At 44.7% G+C, this 18,429-nt stretch overlaps 7 protein-coding genes across 7 annotated transcripts; 4 read left to right on the top strand and 3 right to left on the bottom strand.

Moving 5' to 3' along the window:
• Positions 1-4: 4 nt before the first annotated feature.
• Positions 5-777, bottom strand: WALSEDRAFT_64691 (mitochondrial glyco protein; the record flags this gene model as incomplete). Its single annotated transcript, XM_006958722.1, has 2 exons — positions 5-615; positions 663-777. The coding sequence occupies 2 exons, from the start codon at positions 775-777 to the stop codon at positions 5-7; spliced, it is 726 nt and encodes a 241-aa protein (XP_006958784.1).
• WALSEDRAFT_32851 (putative nicotinate phosphoribosyltransferase) lies at positions 16-2,294 on the bottom strand. The gene is made up of 7 exons (XM_006958723.1): positions 2,257-2,294; positions 2,166-2,210; positions 2,041-2,122; positions 1,131-1,997; positions 1,053-1,085; positions 663-1,006; positions 16-615 (listed from the first exon to the last, which is right to left on the bottom strand). Exons 2-6 carry the CDS (start codon positions 2,202-2,204, stop codon positions 840-842), a joined length of 1,188 nt encoding a protein of 395 aa, XP_006958785.1. The 5' UTR covers positions 2,205-2,210; positions 2,257-2,294; the 3' UTR covers positions 16-615; positions 663-839.
• Positions 2,295-2,331: 37 nt separating this feature from the next.
• Positions 2,332-4,110, top strand: WALSEDRAFT_57713 (hypothetical protein; the record flags this gene model as incomplete). The annotated part of the gene is made up of 4 exons (XM_006958724.1): positions 2,332-2,415; positions 2,461-2,761; positions 2,804-2,886; positions 2,932-4,110. 4 exons carry the CDS (start codon positions 2,332-2,334, stop codon positions 4,108-4,110), a joined length of 1,647 nt encoding a protein of 548 aa, XP_006958786.1.
• A 1,269-nt stretch (positions 4,111-5,379) lies between these two features.
• WALSEDRAFT_19450 (40S ribosomal protein S9) lies at positions 5,380-6,172 on the top strand (the record flags this gene model as incomplete). The annotated part of the gene is made up of 4 exons (XM_006958678.1): positions 5,380-5,651; positions 5,708-5,849; positions 5,906-5,976; positions 6,070-6,172. The coding sequence occupies 4 exons, from the start codon at positions 5,380-5,382 to the stop codon at positions 6,170-6,172; spliced, it is 588 nt and encodes a 195-aa protein (XP_006958740.1).
• A 1,224-nt stretch (positions 6,173-7,396) lies between these two features.
• Positions 7,397-12,874, top strand: WALSEDRAFT_69264 (hypothetical protein; the record flags this gene model as incomplete). Its single annotated transcript, XM_006958725.1, has 8 exons — positions 7,397-7,476; positions 7,521-7,824; positions 7,868-7,995; positions 8,043-11,157; positions 11,207-11,270; positions 11,317-11,513; positions 11,561-12,225; positions 12,274-12,874. The coding sequence occupies 8 exons, from the start codon at positions 7,397-7,399 to the stop codon at positions 12,872-12,874; spliced, it is 5,154 nt and encodes a 1,717-aa protein (XP_006958787.1).
• Positions 12,875-12,975: 101 nt separating this feature from the next.
• WALSEDRAFT_69265 (hypothetical protein) lies at positions 12,976-16,546 on the top strand (the record flags this gene model as incomplete). Its single annotated transcript, XM_006958726.1, has 6 exons — positions 12,976-13,347; positions 13,392-13,580; positions 13,628-13,685; positions 13,735-13,813; positions 13,860-15,808; positions 15,852-16,546. 6 exons carry the CDS (start codon positions 12,976-12,978, stop codon positions 16,538-16,540), a joined length of 3,336 nt encoding a protein of 1,111 aa, XP_006958788.1. The 3' UTR covers positions 16,541-16,546.
• WALSEDRAFT_54710 (putative oxidoreductase) lies at positions 16,536-18,409 on the bottom strand (the record flags this gene model as incomplete). Its single annotated transcript, XM_006958727.1, has 4 exons — positions 16,536-17,997; positions 18,047-18,064; positions 18,108-18,334; positions 18,384-18,409. The coding sequence occupies 4 exons, from the start codon at positions 18,404-18,406 to the stop codon at positions 16,685-16,687; spliced, it is 1,581 nt and encodes a 526-aa protein (XP_006958789.1). The 3' UTR covers positions 16,536-16,684.
• Between the last annotated feature and the right edge of the window lie 20 nt (positions 18,410-18,429).

Raw genomic sequence — 18,429 nt, forward strand, 5'->3', positions numbered from 1 at the left:
AAATTTACGCTTCAATAAAGCTCTTAACGTTAGAGAGCCATTTGACGTACTCCTTTTGCTCTTTGTAGACCGCGTATTCTGGTACGAATGTGGCTAGTCTCTCGTCGATGCCCCTCTCAACGAGGAATTGCTGGAACTCAGACTGTACGTCTAAATCAAGGTGGTCAAATACTGGTCCGATGTAGAGTCCTCTTCTCTCAAAGTCTGCGTCTGCAGTGAGTTGGGTTGCTAACTTTGCGTCTTGATAGTAGGAGATATTGTCTATCAAAATGCTCTCGTTTTGTGACACGCAGTCGATAGTGAGAGCCCCACTGTTTGGCTTCGTGATGCTGACTGACATTCTGACGCTGTACGCTGGTACTTCGTCGACTGGCTCAGCTTGTACTTCTCCACTGCCGCCGTCGTCCTGCTCGAGATCTGAGATAGAGAAGAGTACTCTGACGTGCTCATTTCCAAACTGTCTAGAAAGCACGATCTCATCTGAACCACTTTTGTCTTCGATGGACCAGACCTTCTCATCTCTGAATACTCTCACCCATTCTGGCTCTTCTGGGGATGCGTTCTCAGTTTCGAAGGAGATCTCATTAGCGAGCTGTGCTGTGAGCGTGCTATCGGCTGTATATCCCGTCAGCGTTGTGTGATGGAAAGCATAAATCACCCACTGCTACCAGCACCGAAGCGTAATGGTGTGAAAGAGAATGAGCGTGCTGCTACTGGTGCTCTAGTAACAATTCTTGCATTTCTGGCTGCCGCTCTGACGATTTGTCTTGCAAACATGATGACTGTATATAACAAACGAGTTTCGTAACAAAAATAGTAGGAGAACATAATCCAGTTTATTATACATGCAATTCATGCCTCACTGTCTTTACCGTGTTGTCATTTCCCGTAATCTTGGATAAATCGTCACTCAGTTTGATCGTCGGGGTGTCTCCCACGGAGGCTATCTTGATGACTATATTCAGTGCTTTGCTCTTTTCCTCATGGTTTGATGCTTTCCGATAATCTGGGCTATGTCAGGGGTGCCATAAAGCTCTGGTGAAAATTCTTACCGTTTGTGAGGAATGTTCCAACGCCGAAAGAGGCTATAATATTGTTAACGAAGAACTGTCTGGAACACTACTACCTACATTTAAATCCATAGTCATCCGTGACCTTCTTTAACTTAATACATAATTCGTCATCCAGACTGTCGCTAAACACAATTGTCTTCTCGCTAGGTGAAATACCGAGTTTTTCATAAATACGCTTAGCGTCTTCACAGAATTTCACTGGGTCACCAGAATCTTGTCTAATACCCGCCCATTTCCTGGCTTTCTCAGGGTGTTCGAGGAACTCTCTCCAGAAAGCATCAGTTGTAAAGGTGTCAGTGAGCGCAATGAGGAGGCTGTTACCAAAAGTCTGCTCCCAGAGTTTGAGAGAGGTGAAGTTTGCAGTGGGGTAGCCTGTCATGGCTGCAATACCCATCGTCCACTCGTGAGCGACGGTACCGATAGGTGGTAAGTCATATTTGAATGCGAAATATACATTGCTTGTACCCGCAAGTTTACCTGTAATGGCTTTCTGCCCACTCAGGAGTTCACTCTCCTCTTTGAGAGCGCGTATGACAATATCATGTCCTTGCAAAGACCTTCTACGTCTGCTGCCGAATTCCGACAAAATTATGCCACCTTCTGCTAGCTTCCTCATTTTAGCTTTAGCGAGTTCAGCCTGTCCGTCGTATGTCCAGTCTGTGTCGACGTGAGCAAAATAAGCTTCTGAGACGATTGACATGAGGGGAACTTCATAGAGAATGGTCTCAACCCAGAGGCCACGTATATCAATCTCTAGATCCCCAAAGCCGCTCTCATCAACGTTTACCAGGCGTACTTCGATCTGTTCAGATGGCTTGAAGCGATAGTTCTCAAGGTAGTCGACGTAAGAAGGCTTGAACATCGGGGCCTTATCTGAGCGGAGGTAGCCGCTCTCTGAAGGCTGCAACGTGAGCTCACTCAGGACTGTAAATCTGTTAGATTGTCGATGATGTATGAGAGTACCCACAGTGAAGACCCTCGTTGATAGCGTCGAGGCACTTCCCATTGAAGCGCATTTGCATACTCCGGTTCGTGAAGCGGTAGCTAACCTAAGTCTGTCTTAGGGTGTGTGTGTAATCCACAATGACATACTCTTGTATCCGGGAAATGCTGGAGAACAGCTTGCTGCATAGTGAGCTAATAACTTTTGTAAGCAGAGTTGTTAATAAATTATAGTACCCACTTTATACAAATCTGTATCCAAAATCGATGCGATCGCCTTCACCATCTTGATAGCACTTTAAGAAGAACATCCATCATGTCTCCGCCTCGACCACCCCCTAAAGCGGCCGTAGAGCCTGGCACAGAGATTGGTACGCTTGTCGTAGTCGTAGACAGAGCTGTGAGTTTTACTACGCGTCGTTTCATTGTTGACGGATTTGTACAGCGCAATCTGGTGGATAAGCAGCGCATCGGAAAGCAGTCTCCATACGTTACACTACGCATTCCATCTTCTCCTGTCCCTACAAAGCGCACACAGACTATCAACCGCGGTGGACAGGCCCCAGAGTGGGATGCTGAGTTGCGCTTTCCTATTATGTCTGAGTTAGAGGACACCCTCGGCGTGAAAAGCAATAACGGTAAATCTATGACAGTTGTATGCTGGGCAGACGATAGCAGAGAACCTACCAAAGTCGGCGAAGCTTTTGTCGATCTCACACGTTCGCTCACCAAAGGCGAAGATGATTGTGAGTGAGACAGTGCATGGGAACATACCTGACATTCTTTAGTGTGGGTGCCACTTACCCTCGACTCCAAAGATGGTGGTAAATATCGCGGAGAAGTCCGTTTAGAGTTGACTTTCTTTTCTAATGTGAGCCGACTAGCAATATAAAGCGCGTATTTTGACAAGTATTAGGCTTCTCCTCCGCCAAAAAAATACCCGACAAAGCCACCAGTCCAGACAGTTGCTACGCCTACAAAACCACCTCAGAAGCGACACCCGAGGATGTCAGCGCCAGGTCCGGGCGCAGGAGCCAAGTTGGCCCACCCTGCTTCACTTAGGCCAGCACACCCACCACAGTCGTTGCGAGGTAGACAGTCTTTGTCAAATATGTCGCTCTACAGGCCAGACTACATGGATGGCGGCGTCGAAAGGATTCCAGGGAATGACATCCGCGTACCAGGAAATGAAATACGCATCCCATCACCGTTGCCGTCTCCTCAGCCACAGCATATGGCATATCAGCCTCCAGTAAGCCCTGGTCCTGGCGTGGCGGGCATAGACGCCGGAATGGGTAATGCCATGGGTCGTCAGCCATCACCTAATCCATACATGATGCAACAGCAAGCTGCATACCAGGAAGATCCAGTTGTTTACCAGGAGCAGCCACAGCAGCCAGTATATCAAGTTTCGCCGGGTCACTCCCCGATACCACAGGTTACGCCTGTCCCACCGCCACGCACGTCACCAATACCTCCGGTTGCGCAGGTACAAGTCGGTCAGCCAGTCGGCAACTCGCCGCCTGTGTATAATGCCTACACCCCCCAACAGGTGAGCCAACCGCCAGGACAATCGCCAGTGTATGCCCAATTTGGGGGTATGCAGGGCCCTCAGATGCCTATTGCCCAGACTGCTGCAGTACCAACGCCTCCTCATAATGGCTGGACGCAATGGCAGAATCCTGCTGACGTGCAATATGGTCAGCAAGGACCTCCTCAATATGGACAAACACCACCGCAAGGTCAACAATTTGGACAGACACCACAATTTGCTCAAACGCCATTAGGATTTGCACAACCTCCTCCACCAGCTCAGGCTCCTCAGCCAACACAATCACGCCCACTACCAAATGCCCCGGTCATTCAGTCGCCATTCCCGACTTACCCGCCACCACCACCTACAATGGCCTACCCTATGCATCCGCAATCAACAGCACAACAACCAATGCCACCACAGCAGCCGATGCCAAGTCAGCAACCTCCACATATGTACCCTAATTATCCACCGCCCCCAATTTCTAGCATTTACAACGGCTTCGGCAGCCCGCCGGCACCACCAATTCAAACGCATCCTAATCAGCATATACAGCAGTAGCTTGCATCGATGGAGTATCATATTGTCTTTTATATCTTGTGTAACATGAGCATAGCTCGAAAATAACTAGCTTAATATGGATCTAATTGAACTTGTATATTTTGAACTGTCTGAAATACTGATTAAGCAATTGATTGAGACATTGATCGGTAACGTTTATTATTTATTTGCTCATTTATTGTGTTTCAAATTTCATCCAAGTTGATAATTGCCAACTTTGACTACTACTATACTGGGTTGGTAGTATATGTTGTTATATATTTTTATCCGCACTATAGAAGGGTAAAACATGTATTACATGTATTTCAAAACCATTTAGACCCATTTCTTGGGTACTTGAGACAATCAAAATGTAATTTTTAAAGTATGTTTTATGTCTTTATACCGTTGGGGAAGGTCATGAAAATTTTCCAAAGTAGTAGGGTGGTCGTTGAAGTGATCTTTAAGTAAGAGATAAAAATAAGAAAGAAAAATAAGCGAAAAATACACATGGTATACTCGAACGCTTGTTTTGTTCTTCCTGACGGATTCACGCATTGACGGTGACGTTAACACTACGTCTAATTCCATAAATTATTTTCAGCAACGCTATAAATTCCATGGATTTCACAGTGTCAATCTGGACTTTCAGGATTTAATACACGCAGCTATGAACCTATGTCTCAATATATGCATAAATCGTTAAACTCGCTCATTTACATAGTCTTAGTAGGTATATGCGATGGAATCTGTCATCCTATAGAGAAATATAGTTATACAAGAGTTTCTGATATTATCTCCAGTTTTGTGTGTATATATAAGCTCATGTTTACTTGTACTAAACATATTAAACCTACAAATAGAAAAACTATTTAACAGGACTGCTACTAATACCATCTATCTCGATGAAACTCTCGCTTTTACTTACTCTCTTTACGTTCTCCCATTGCAATTCCCTGATGACAGCAAATCAGATGATAGAGGACAATTAATAATTTATTATAGACGGCCCACTAGCGTATACCCCTCTTATGAATTTATTTCCCCCTCCCTGTCATTTTTGAAAATAAAATTGTATGATGCTTCTCTCTTCGTAAATTTGTGAGTAGGGCTTCTTCAGCGACCTCGATGTGAGTAGAATAAATCGGGAGGAAATACACAAGAATGTGCCATATATCAGGAGCTATATACTCAGAACATCACTGCCTTTATTGCTGCGCTATCGCTTCTCTTATGGCTCACCTAGCACATCTTCCTCCCATTCTTCAAATCTTTTCTAACAGCTTATAGATGCCACGTGCGCCAGTTAACCACAGCAAGACTTACAAGGTCCCACGTCGTCCATTCGAATCAGCCCGTTTGGACGCTGAGTTGAAGCTCGCTGGTGAATACGGTCTCCGTAACAAGAGAGAAATCTGGCGTATCGCTTTCACCCTCTCAAAGATCCGTAGAGCGGCTCGTGAGCTCCTTAAGCTCGACGAGAAGGACCCAAAGCGTCTCTTCGAAGGTAACGCCTTGATCAGACGTCTCGTCCGTATTGGTGTCCTTGATGAATCAAGAATGTGAGTGGCCCCCGCAAGAGAAAGTCCACGTCACGAACACGTCTGACCTCCTGCAGGCGTCTTGATTACGTATTGGCCCTCAAGATTGAAGATTTCTTGGAGCGTCGTCTCCAAACCGTTGTCTTCAAGGCCGGTCTTGCTAAGTCTATCCACCACGCAAGAGTCTTGATTGTTCAACGTCACGTATCTGTTGCTAACGTAAGTCGTTGCGTCGTTTTTTCGCCTTCCATTCATCAAGTCTAACCCTATCAAAGCAAATCGTCAACGTTCCAAGCTTCACTGTCCGTTTGGATAGCCAAAGATACGTCGACTTCAGCGCTACTTCGTAAGTTCACTTTTGACCTCTTCTGCCATCGCTGACAATTTCTCAGGTGAGTTAGAAAATTTTTATATAGACTAGAAAACTAATATAATACAGACCATACGGTGGTGGCCGTGAAGGTCGTGTCAAGCGTAAGCGTGCTCGTGCTGCAGCTGCTGCTGAAGGTGGCGATGACGCTGCTGAAGAAGATGACGAGTAAACGCATTTATTCAGTCGCCCAAGCTATTGTAAAGAGATGCATTGGTAGTTCTATTACTACACAATAAGGAACAATTTAAATATGTGTGTAATATAAAATGTTTAGAGAAGTGAGATATCTGTCCATCTGGCTCAGCATAGCCGTGGTGAAAGTAGGCATTTATTGGCACTGCTTGACTAAAATCGTGATAATCTGTTCGAGCGTTCTACTCTCGAGTATCTATAGTTCTGCTTAACTGGTTAGGGATTAAATCAATTCAGAATTGAACACGCATAGCATATACAGTAACTGCTCCAAGAACCACAGAATGGTAAGGTGTGTGCCAAAAATTGTAATACAGCTTCCTCTTGAGAAGTCTTACTAATACCTGCTTGCTAATGGTGCGAGAAGCTTAAGAAAAACTTAAGTGCCGGTCATATGTTAGTGTATCCCACGGAACTGAGTGTTGTGTTTATTGTGCCGCAGTGTTTTACCTACGCGGCTATTTTCGTGGAAAGATAGTATACAAATGAGAGATCTACGCGAAAAGAGTTCTTCGAGTGTTTCAAGCGTAGAGTCTTTCGTTCGTCTGAAAAAATTATCGCTAATCATCTTACTGTAGGGGATATTTGAGGAAGTCTGAAAGTATCGATTTCATTACAATAAAAACCAAAGAGGAGATGAGCCTGTAGCATGATGTGAGCATATATGATTAAAGGGGGGGTCATATGCTGACATCTCTCTCACTTCAATTGTGGTAACAGCAGTATAGTGGTGAAAACAAAATCTTGCGTAGATACATCCATAAACATCCAAGTCACTTCCAGTAATAAAGTAAAATCGCGCAAAAAACATACAGTTGTGATATGCTTCCACCCTGTCTCGGTTTTAAAGTGGGACATTACGTTATTAATCTATCTAAATAGTAAGAAACGTGATAAAACAATGAATCAGATATAATACTTCAGATAAATATCAGCGAATTCAAGAAATGATTAGTATCGTCATACTTTTATGTGAAGCAATGCAGAGTGAAATGCCTGTACTAGTATACAGAACATCAAAAATGCTTGTAATACACCTGATAAGCCGTCAAGTTGGGAGTGGTACCAATGACGCATGAGATTTCATAATGTAGATATCAACGAACATTGCGCGATTAGACTAGCGTTTGTCCGCGGATACTCCTCACATCTGAACCGATTAACTTCTCACTTCTCCATTCGCTCTTCTACTTCAACTACGATGGCCGACTCCTCAGTATATGAGGAATGCGAGCATATAATCACGTCCTATAACTCCGAGAATAGCAACAATGAGCAGATGTGAGTACATCGTCTGGAAATATCCTTTTCGCTGACCTCTGCAGCGTCGACTTGGTACAGAACTTCCCGAATGAATTCTTCGCAACGCTATTGTCGCAAGAGCCACTCTTACAGTCTAGTTTAAGTTTATTGAAGGTTGTTATTCTCTCATTAGAAGGTGAATTCAAGCAATCAGCGCAATCAGCTTTCTGTGATACTTTCAGTGTCATAGATTTGCCATATGAGGATACAGCTGCTGGTATATGGGCAAAGTTGAGAACTGCACAAGGTGACACTCAGCTGAAGGAGCAGCTCGCTCTTGTAACTTCCCAACGGAGACCACTTTACGATTTAGCGAGGCAGTTGATAGTGAGTCCGTTTCTAGATAGCATCCAACAGCTAACAATGACAGGTTGAGGGCTATATCCCCGCCGACTTACTTTCTCAGCGAATTGGAGCAACTGGTTTGAACGTTTTAGGTGTTATTAACGATCCCAACGTACACCAGCGGAAGGAGGCTAGAGCGAATACATCTGCAATGTGGGTATAACGTTAGCGTACACTATTTTCTAACATCCTCCTTCCAGCTACCGTCAACACCGTTTCAACCTCCATAGAGAAGTTGCAGAGGGTTTCGCAAAGATGTCAACCCTCATAGTCAATCTAATGGGCGACGAAATGCAGGTCAATGTTATCAGGACACCAGAATACATCGAAGCAGAAAAGAAGCGTGCTCATCAGTGCTGGATTGGTATAGAGAAGCTTATCGGTTTCTTCGATTTGGATCCACTCAGAGCACTTTCAACTATTTTGGACCTTTTTGCTTCATCGGTTGCGACCCACTGGCGTTTCTTCTTAGCCCTCTTAGATTTCTCTCCATGGAGACGCAAAACAGTACCGCATTCGATGGACGTAGAACCTACGCCTGGAAAATACGAAGGCTGGGACTTCAGTAACATCATCAACGATGCAGAGCAGGGTAGGAGACAGCCACTGGATGTTCCACGTAAAGACAACACATCATCTATCGAGGGTAATCTTGTTATTGCCCAGGTGCTGGGTTTTCAGATGAAATACTACCAAAGAAAGCAATCTGAGAAGATATTAGACAATTGTTACCACCTTTGCGCTTTACTCATACGGGAAGATTATGTAGCTCTTCTTGATCTACTCCCTCATCTCTCTCCAGATGAAAAAAAGATGAATGAATTAAAGAGTACCTACAAAGATAGCCTACAAGACAAGCTTATGTCAGCTAAAACATCTAACAACAAACTGGCAATGGCTGCTCCACTGAGTGACGATATACCATCTGCCTCCAAAGGTGTAGCAAGCCAGGAGGAAAAAGTAGAGGAAGACAAGAAGAAGAAGAAAGAGGAAGTACCATTTGAACCACCACTTCAGAAAGTTTCGCTAGTGATCTCGTTACTCAGCGTTGGTGCACTCAAAGAGGCTTTCTTTATGCTTTCTTTATATCCACACTTGCCTTATCTCTTCCCGCGCATTTGTGACTTAATCCTTAGAATTGCAAACCACTCCATAGAGCCGATTTACGCACCAATCTCAACACGCTCGAAGCGCAATATCGAGAAGAAGGGCGGTAACAACAAGATCTTCAGCTGCGAAGCTCCAACGCCAGTAGCCAGTGAAACAAAGGAATTTGTGTTCTTTTATGAAAAGTGGATAGAGAATATCCCCCAAGCATACACAGTCAAGGAAGCACTAACAGTTATCGATGGATTCCTTAAATTTGTTGGTCCATGTTGCTCTCGCAGTGTTGTATTCTTCAACAAGCTTTTGCGATTTGGTGGTCACGAGATCAGTAAGTCGCAAGAGCCTGAAAATATGCAGCCATGGATCGACATGACGAGAAATTACTTCTTCCCGGGCCTGGCCTTATCGAAGCCAAGCAACACACTCTCTAGTGCCCTCTGGAATATCATGAAGCACTTCCCACTTCCTACGCGTTATCAGTTATACGGAGAAATGCGTGGCTCGACATTAAAGCGTCTTCCGGAAGTGCGCGTGAAGTACTTAGAGACTGAACGCGACTCAAAATCCATCTTGCGTCGTTTGAGTTCTAACAAAGCCATCGTTAAAGCACATGGTAGATCTATCGCTAAGATATCGCAAACAAACCCTGTTGCTTTGTTCACAACGGTTTTGCAGCAAGTCCAATCTTATGAAAATATAGCACAGCCAGTTATAGATGGATCTAGCTACCTTTCAGAGATGAGCTATGATGTATTTACGTACGCCTTATTGGATTTCTTCACCGATCCAGCCAAAGAGAGAACAAAATTGGATGGTACAAATGCATCCCTCTGGTTGCAAAGTTTGGCGACCTTCACTGGTGGTCTCTTCCGTCGTCAAGTCAACTACATGGACCCAACGCCGCTGATCACTTACATTGCACACGAGCTGAAAAGATCCCACGTAAAAGATCTCATCATATTTAGGGAGATTGTGAAAGAGATGTCGTCTGTTCACCCACTTGCTGACCTCAGTGACGCACAAATCGTCTCACTTAGTGCTGGTCCCGCACTAAAAAGCGAAGCGATCCCACAAGAAAGCGGTGATGCAGCACGTCTAATTAAGAAGTCATCACGTAAATTGAGACATGCGCTTCATTCATCACAGTTGACTGTTCCACTGTTGGTTTTGATCGCACAGCAATTACAAGTTTGCGTATATATGGTACCGGAGAATGAATCACATCCAAAGCATTTATCAACACTTTACGATGAGACACTTGGCGTAATGTTACAGTATATAGAATTCCTGAGAAGTACACCACCATTGCCGACAGATCCATGGTCGAAATATGAAGATTCATTGCCAACCTTTGAAGATTTGGTTTCCAAGTATGGATTAGAAGTTGGTGTTGCGTTCACTATCATCAGACCTCAAATCTCATCTGAAATTTACGCATACGAGAAGCAGAAGCGTGCTGAAGATGAAGCAGCAAAACAGCAAGCAAAAGAGAATGAAAAAGCAAATGAAAAGGCGAATGAGAAGCAAGATGAGAAACCACAAGCAGATGTCTCCGAGGTCGCCACCGAAGAGAAACCTCCAACAGAGGAAGTAGTTGACGTAAAAATGGAAACTGATCTTGCACCCCAAGCAGAGCAGGAGCCTCAAACGGTTACATCACAGCCACTGAATCCGCAAGCGAGCAAAGACAAGAAAGACATCTGGCATCCTCTTCTCCTCAACCTCATCCAGCAGATGAAGAATGTACTAGGAGATATGATCAAATCGTCATTATCACCTGCTTTCGTCACAACTTTTTGGCAGTTGAGTATGTATGATATTTCTGTACCGATTGAGAGGTACGCACAAGAGATAAGCAACCTCCAAAGTGCTGCCAAAACACGCGAGTGGATGCTCGTTGACAAGGAGACTGGTCTTAGCAAAGCTTTAACAGTCCCAGCCCGTGTGGATGCATTGAAAGCTGATATGACAGAACATATGAAGGTGTACGAATCAACCAAGAGACGCATAAGCTCGGAAAAGCAATTCTGGTTCAGCAACGAAATGACAATTGCTACTCGCAATGCTGCGACGAATTACTACATCCAATATTGCATTATGCCTCGTGTTGTCCTCAGCCCAGAAGATGCCCTTTATTGTGCCAGGTTCTCAAAGCTTATGCACGCTTCCGGTGTACCTTCATTCCCAACTTTGCTTTTTTACGATAAGGTAGGCGTGGATGAAATATGTAATCAGCACAACTGACAACCTATTGTAGGTATTCTGTGAAAGTCCTTCAGCTATTCTCTCATCCTCAACGGAAAACGAAGCAAGAAACTATGGTGTGTTCACTCGACAATTATAATGAACGTAACTAACAAAGCCCAGCCCGCTTCCTGACTGAGCTTCTCTCAGAAGTTGCAGGATGGCAGAAAGACGAAAAGACATACCTCGCCGGTGCAAGAGGCTCAGGCTCACAGCCACTTCCTGGATTCCGCAAGAGCTGGGATATGCACAACAACGATATTCTGACTTACGACGAATTTAAGAAAGCTTTCAGTAAATGGCGTATCAAGTTACTTAATGTGAGTGTTTCATGTACTAACAAAACAAAAAGGCTGACACTAGTAAGGCCTTCACAGCGTGTGTCAAGTCAGGAGAGTACATGCATGTCCGTAATGCGGTAATCGTCTATAACAGGATCAGCGAGCACTTCCCAGACTCACACAAGACGGGTGAAAGTATGTTTGTAATGGTTAAACAGCTTATCGCAGATGAGAAGCGTGATGATCTCAAAATTCTAGCCCAGGGATACCTCGCTCAGCTCACTAAGAGGAGACATACATGGGGAGGTTCTGATCAAGCTCCACCTAAGACATCTGAAGAGAAAACTGGAGCACCAGCTGAGAAATCACCTACGGTGGACGATAAAACCGCCACACAGCAAACAGAGAAAGCTGACATTCGTCAAGAAGCTCGTCTTAGAGATAGACTGGATGCGCGCAAGCAATCGCGTAGTGGACCTGTCAAAGAAATTAGTATCAAGCGCTCAAGCGAACAACGGGAGGTTCCTACTGCACCAGCAAGCGATCGTCATGATTCTCAACAACAAAAAGCAGATTCTGGTAGAAATAATAACTTACCGAATAAGCCTAGTGCAAGTACAGGAAGACAAATCCACAGCAATGGCGAAAAAACCGCCCAGCAGGCGCAACCAAGATCACGTTCACCAAGTACAAATGGAAAGAGGAGATCGCCTCCACCTAGCAGATCTGATAGTAGAGCTAATACTCCAAGGTACGTATGCGTTATGTGACTTTCCAACATAGTCTAATTTATCTTCAGTAACACAGCACCTGCTCTTCAAGGTATCAAAGGCAGGGCAGCTTCAGCTTCAGCTCCAGCTCCAGCGCCTGCTTCAGGCGGTGGTGCATCCTTGCTTAGTCGCTTCGAGCTAGACACCGATCGCGAGAGTCGAAGCAGTGGCGGCCGTAGCAGAAATAGATCGCCTTCACCCCAACGCAGTCAAGGTAGCCGCAAGTACGATCAACGTGATAGACGCGAGCAACGAGAGCGTGAACCACGAGAATCAAGAGAACCACGAGAACCACGGGAGCAACGTGAACGTCGTGACCATCGCGATCAACGTGATCAACGTGATTATCGCGAGAAGCAAGACAAACATGACGATGAAAGACACGAAAAGCGTCGCAGAATTGAAGATGATGGAAGACACGATAATCGCAAACGTTCAGCATACGATGACAGACAAGGATCTACGACGAGCAAACGTTCACGCAATGACCAGAGTAGGGCCTTTGAAAACGCGATGTCTGCTGCATCCTATAATGACGAAACCAGAAGAAAGCGCACCGATGATAGGAAGGACGAGAGGGAGAGAGAAGTGAGACGAGATGAAAAATATAGAAGAAAAAGAGATCGTTAATGTATTTAATTAATTAAAAATATATATTTAATTTTTATCTTTACGTGATTTGATCTTATCGAAGGCCTGACTTCTGAGAAGACGCGTGAACGCGAACAACGATGAGAGAGAATGACGCGAGTGAGAATGTAGGGGATGAAATAGAACTATCACCTAAGAGAAATGTCGTTAGAAAGTATGGAAGAGCGCGTCCTGAGGAAACAGACAGACAACCGAGTCCTACTATTGCAATAGAGAAGCCAACAGTCGAAGAGACCAACTTACTAAGTGATGATGGCACAAACGAAAAAGATGAAAAAGATGAACACGCGGAACTACGCAGAGAACTTGGTCTTGGAGGTTGGAATGATGAAGTTGACGCTATTGACACAATGCCAGAGGAACAGTTGCGGAGTCTACCAGCAAACCTTCTCGACGAGTTTGACAGCGATCCCGAAGAAAATACAGAGAGCCATTTCAGCCGATCTAAAGATGTGTGTGTTGTTATTTCAACAAGCAATATCTGATTAGATAACAGCAGGAGGAGGATTACAGCCTTTCGATGGCCGAGAAGCGCAAGATTGAAGAGAAGCAGCCAGCTGTTGAACTCGGTGAAGCGAACGATGATATCATCCTCATGGACGCTAATACCGTGCCATCCCACCAGCCGTTGCCATTCGAGGAAGACGATATGGACGAAATACCGACAAAAACCAAGAAACCAAAAGTCAGCGTGTTTTATCATATGTTCCACTTTTCTAATCTGTCGTTTAGGGTATGAATAAGAAAGATGTTGACGAGTTGCATCGCGAGACGGCCAGGATGGTTAGAGGTGAGATGAATTATCATAATATTTAGTAAACATCTCACACTTTTGACAGAGCAAAACATCCGACTTGAATCACGCAATACGAAGATGACATTAGCAGACTACTATGCGAAGTTGGCAATTAAAAGGGGGTGAGTGGGTAGGACATATTGTTTGCATATCCTTACAGCCTTACAGTCACGCTGAAAACAAGGCTGAGGAGATACTCCATGATGACAAAGAACAGCCTGCTGAAAGCACAATTCTTACGAATTCAAAGGAGGAACCAAAAGAGCATTCAAAGATGAACAAACCTGAGGAGACACCAGATAGTCTCACCCAGCAAGATCTCAACCAGAAGAAAAAAGAACAGTCGGAGAAGCTCAAATTGCTCAAACTTCGCGCTTTGAAAAATACAAGGAAACAGAAGAGTCCAGAAGTAGATGTAAATAAAGACGACGATGATATCGAGATCCTCGCCGACGAGAACCCGGCAGTGGGACCTCTCGCGCGTGCTGCCGGAGCCAGATTAGGTGCAGGCAAGGAAGATGCATCGTCCAAATTAGCAGCCAAGCGTCGTTGGGATAGCCGCGAAGCCCACAGAATCAGGAAATTTGTAGGTATATCTGAGCGTGGTAAATCAGGTGCGAAGAGACGCAGAAGCAGTGAAGGCACGCCTAACAAGAAAGGAAAACTTCTCACGAATGAAGAACTTATGGAGAATATAAGGCAAAAGGCTCTTAACCAGGAACTAGAATTTAAGAATGAAACTGAAGTACTTGGGCGCTCGCGAAAGAATAAATATCATATACCCAAACCTAAAACAGAGTTGGCAGAGCGCGTTGATCCAATTGAAGTAGCCTTGAAACGTGCAGCCAAACGAGCAGAAGATGACTACGACGCAGCAGATGATGAAGGAGATAGTGAAGATGACCCTGAAGATGGAAATTGGCTCGGTTCTGCTGAAGAGGACAACAACGAGAATGAAAACAATGAAAATGATGCAAACCACAACGACTCAGAAGCGGACTCGGAGGAACCTGATGAAAATGAGAAGGAAAAGGAAAATCATTCATCATTCTCATCGAATGCGACGAGTAGCAGACTCGGAAACACGCGTAAACCACTAGGTGAAGCTGCTGGACATGCTTACGACAATATGAGCGATAGCGATAGCGAACCGCGCGGATACAGACGGATAAGGAGGATTATCAACGACGTAAATGAAGATAATCAAGAAGATGATAGTCAAGTATCAAACAGACTCGAATCTCCATTTGCGGGAGATTTGCAACCTGAGTTCTACATGAACAAGGATGGACTGCTTACACAATCGAAGCCGCAAACAGAATTTAGTGATGAGGATATCATTATGGATGACGATGACGGTCCTAGACAAAATAACCTGCTAAAACGTAACTCTTACAATAGTGATAATGAAGTCGAGGCACGCCCTATACGTGAGAGAAGGCCGATTGATGGAACTCAACAAACTGAACAAACTGAACAGACGCAAAAACAGTCTACTCAAGCCACACAAGCAGCCACGCAGATTGAAACACAATTTGACAATCAAGCTCAACGTATGAGTCCAACGCAAGCTGAAACGATACCTAACATAAAGGAATCTACACAATCAGTCGAACGCAAGACGTTAACCCAACCAAAGAGTGCTTTTGATACACTCAAGGTGGGTATGAAGAAGCAAGAAGCTAAAATTCAACAGAAAAAATCAGGAGCACCAATCGATCCACGTTTCTTCGAAGCTCAAGCAGAAGAATCCGACGAAGAGAACCTAATGGGTCTGATAAGTGAAGATGAGGAAGAGGATGACGGTGTCGATCGACATCTGGAGGAACTCGTAAATGATGAAAGGGTTGCGAAAGAATTACGTGAAAAGCAAGACAAACTCGCAACCGAGAAATATCAAGAACAAAGGCAACAAGATGACGAATTGGACAAGAAGGTTGCCCAAAATGCAGTAGATGGTCGCTACAGATACAGGAGGAGACATCGTACAGAGGACGGTTTAGATATGAGTAGTGATGACGATGATATTGAATTCATGAAAGCCCAAGAGCAACTAGCCGCGCGGATGGAAAAGAAGAGGAGGAAGCACGCTGGAGAAGAGCCAATGGATGTTATAGGTGAGTTGATCCAACTAGAGTCTGGTAAACTGACAAACGGTAGCTCGCAACCCACGGACAGCGGCGTTTGCTGCAGCATTTGAAGCTCCAGCCAATGCTGATGATTTTGAAGCTGAATTTGACGTTGAACACACGGGAGGAGCGCTGATTGAACAACCTGAAGAAACTAACCAAGGTATTATCTCAGATGACGATGGAGAAGATAGTGATAATTCAGACACCAGTGCAGCAGCTCCTCAGAAGCACTCAACTCTGAAAGAAGAAACAGAAGCAATGCGCAGATTCATGGAAAAGAAGCATGCTTTCAATAACACTTATTCGAGTGACTCAGAAGATGAGAGTCAGGCTATGCAGTATGTCAGGAAAGGCGATCCTGGTAAGCAGAAGCGTAAGCCACAAGCCACATCGCATCATAATAATGATGATGACGAGGTTGTTACGTCATATACACAAGGACGGAAGCCATTATCACCTCGTTCCTTGAGCAAATTGAAGAAGTTCGCTCAGGATGAAGGAACCGGTGCTAATTTCAATCCAAACGGTGCGACGAAGAGTGGTGTTACGTCTTTCTTGGCGGATTCTAATAGAAGTCAGGGCAAGCAGGACAAAGGAGGCAAGAAAAAGTCAAAACCTTCTTCGCAAAATAGCTCTCAGAAGTCACAACAGCCATCATCACAGTCATCACAATCTAAACCAGCGTCCAAACTTAGTTCATTTGGTAAATGGGGTTAAACAAAGAATCAAACAGTGTAATATCCATGTAATTTTTTCTATACATAGTGAGGCTTTTGTAAAGTTTTCCTGAATATTCTAAGTATTTTCAATAATTTATGTCTAAGTATCCGGGGTGTTCGTGTTTCTTTATTCGTAGTCACTCTAGAGGTGTGCAGTGGCAGTTGTACGACGGTAGTAGTCTGCTTTGATTAAGTCGGAAGCTCTCTCCGCTACCATCTCAACACTAATCATTGGGTTGGCTGTTACCATAGTTGGGAAGACTGACGCATCGACAACTCTGATTCCTTTCAAACCTCTAACTCGCAAAAGAGGATCAAGTACAGCAGTTGGGTCATTAGCTGCACCCATCTTACAAGTACCAGCTGGGTGATAGACGGTGTGGTGGACTGCTCTACCATACGCACCAATATCTTCATCAGATTGGACAGCTGGGCCAGGAGCGACTTCCTCCTTCAACCACTTCGAGAATGGTTCTTGTTTGGCAATCTCCCTAGCAATCTTGATACCATCAATGATAGTCCTTTCATCTTCACGCTTAGGATCGGTGAAGTATCTAAAGTCGAGCGCCGGCTTAACCTTCGGATCTGAGGAGGTAAGGTAGAGTCTACCTGCGGACTTAGGTCTGCAGACGTTAGGTGTCATGCAGATAGCATTTTCTGGGCGAGGGTATCCCAAACGCTCAGTGTTGTCAGCAAAAGGAACGGAGTAGACGTGGAACATTAAATCTGGTCTGGTTTCACCCTCTTCTTTGACTCTTTGAATGAAGAGTGCAGCATCACTCTCCATGACAGTCTTATCTTCAAGTGGACCATGAAGACTCCACATGATGATGCTCTCTGGATGGTCAAGGAGGTTCTCACCGACTGGAAGATCGGCTACGAGGGGAATGTTAAGCTCCTTGAGCTGCTCAGCAGGTCCAATTCCATTAAGGAGTAATAAACGAGGAGAGTCAATCGCACCGGCTGACAAGATTACTTCGTGCTTGGCTCTAAGAGTAACTCTCTGACCATTTTCAGGTGTTGCTACGACACCACAAATCCTATCTCCCTCAATGATCAATTTTTCTACCCAAGTGTTCAACATGAGGTGAAGATTTGGCCTTTTGCCAATGATAGGGTGCATGTAGGCGACAGAGGCAGATGAACGATGACCGTCCTCAGGGGTGTAAGCGATGCTTAACCAACCGACACCCTCAGTCCAGACTTTTGTACCCTCTGTGTAGCGAGTTTTAGACCAACCGTCAAAATTTTCAATAATTGGCACCTGAGTTGTCTTTTGGCAACTTTCTATCCAGTCACCCATGATAGGGTTCCTGTCCTTCTCGTGGGCTGGCTGAATGTGGTTGAGGAGGCGGTCACCGTATGGTTGAATCGTCTCGGAATCCCATCCGACTGCGCCATGTTTGACCCACTCGTCGAGATCCTGTGGGAATGGTCTGAAGCATATGAGAGTGTCTGATGCCGTTAGAAAGTGTCTCTACCCTTAGATGAAACCCGAACTCACTATGGGAACTGCAACCGCCTATACATCGTTAAAAAGGATATATAAATAAGCGGAAACTCACCTAAGACCTTTGCTCTGGAGTGGAGAATGTGTGAGTTGCCCATCGGCTGCTCAGTTGTGGTGTACATCAAATCGAACTTTGGATCACCGAGCAAACTCATCCAAGACTTTAACTGGAGTACTTGTGGGTAGTCTCTATCATCTGGGCCACCTTCGATGACAAGTACTTTGATTTCTGGTACTTCTGTCAATCTGTTAGCCAAGACTAATCCAGCAGTGCCACCTCCACTGTAGAATATTAGGATATAATCTTTATTTTATAGAACTAGAGACATACACAATAATAAAATCAAAATCCATTTCACTTTTCAAATGAACGTATT

The sequence above is a fragment of the Wallemia mellicola genome, assembly GCF_000263375.1.
Source record: "Wallemia mellicola CBS 633.66 unplaced genomic scaffold WALSEscaffold_12, whole genome shotgun sequence".
NCBI lineage: Eukaryota > Fungi > Basidiomycota > Wallemiomycetes > Wallemiales > Wallemiaceae > Wallemia > Wallemia mellicola.

Excerpts from the sequence above, each read along its gene's own strand:
- WALSEDRAFT_32851 (XM_006958723.1), bottom strand. The coding sequence starts at position 2,204 with ATGCAGCAAGCTGTTCTCCAGCATTTCCCGGATACAAGA. Across the intron at positions 1,086-1,130 it reads GGATGACTATGGATTTAAAT|CCTCTTTCGGCGTTGGAACA; the intron begins GTAGGTAGTAGT and ends ACAATATTATAG. Across the intron at positions 1,007-1,052 it reads TGGAACATTCCTCACAAACG|ATTATCGGAAAGCATCAAAC; the intron begins GTAAGAATTTTC and ends GACATAGCCCAG.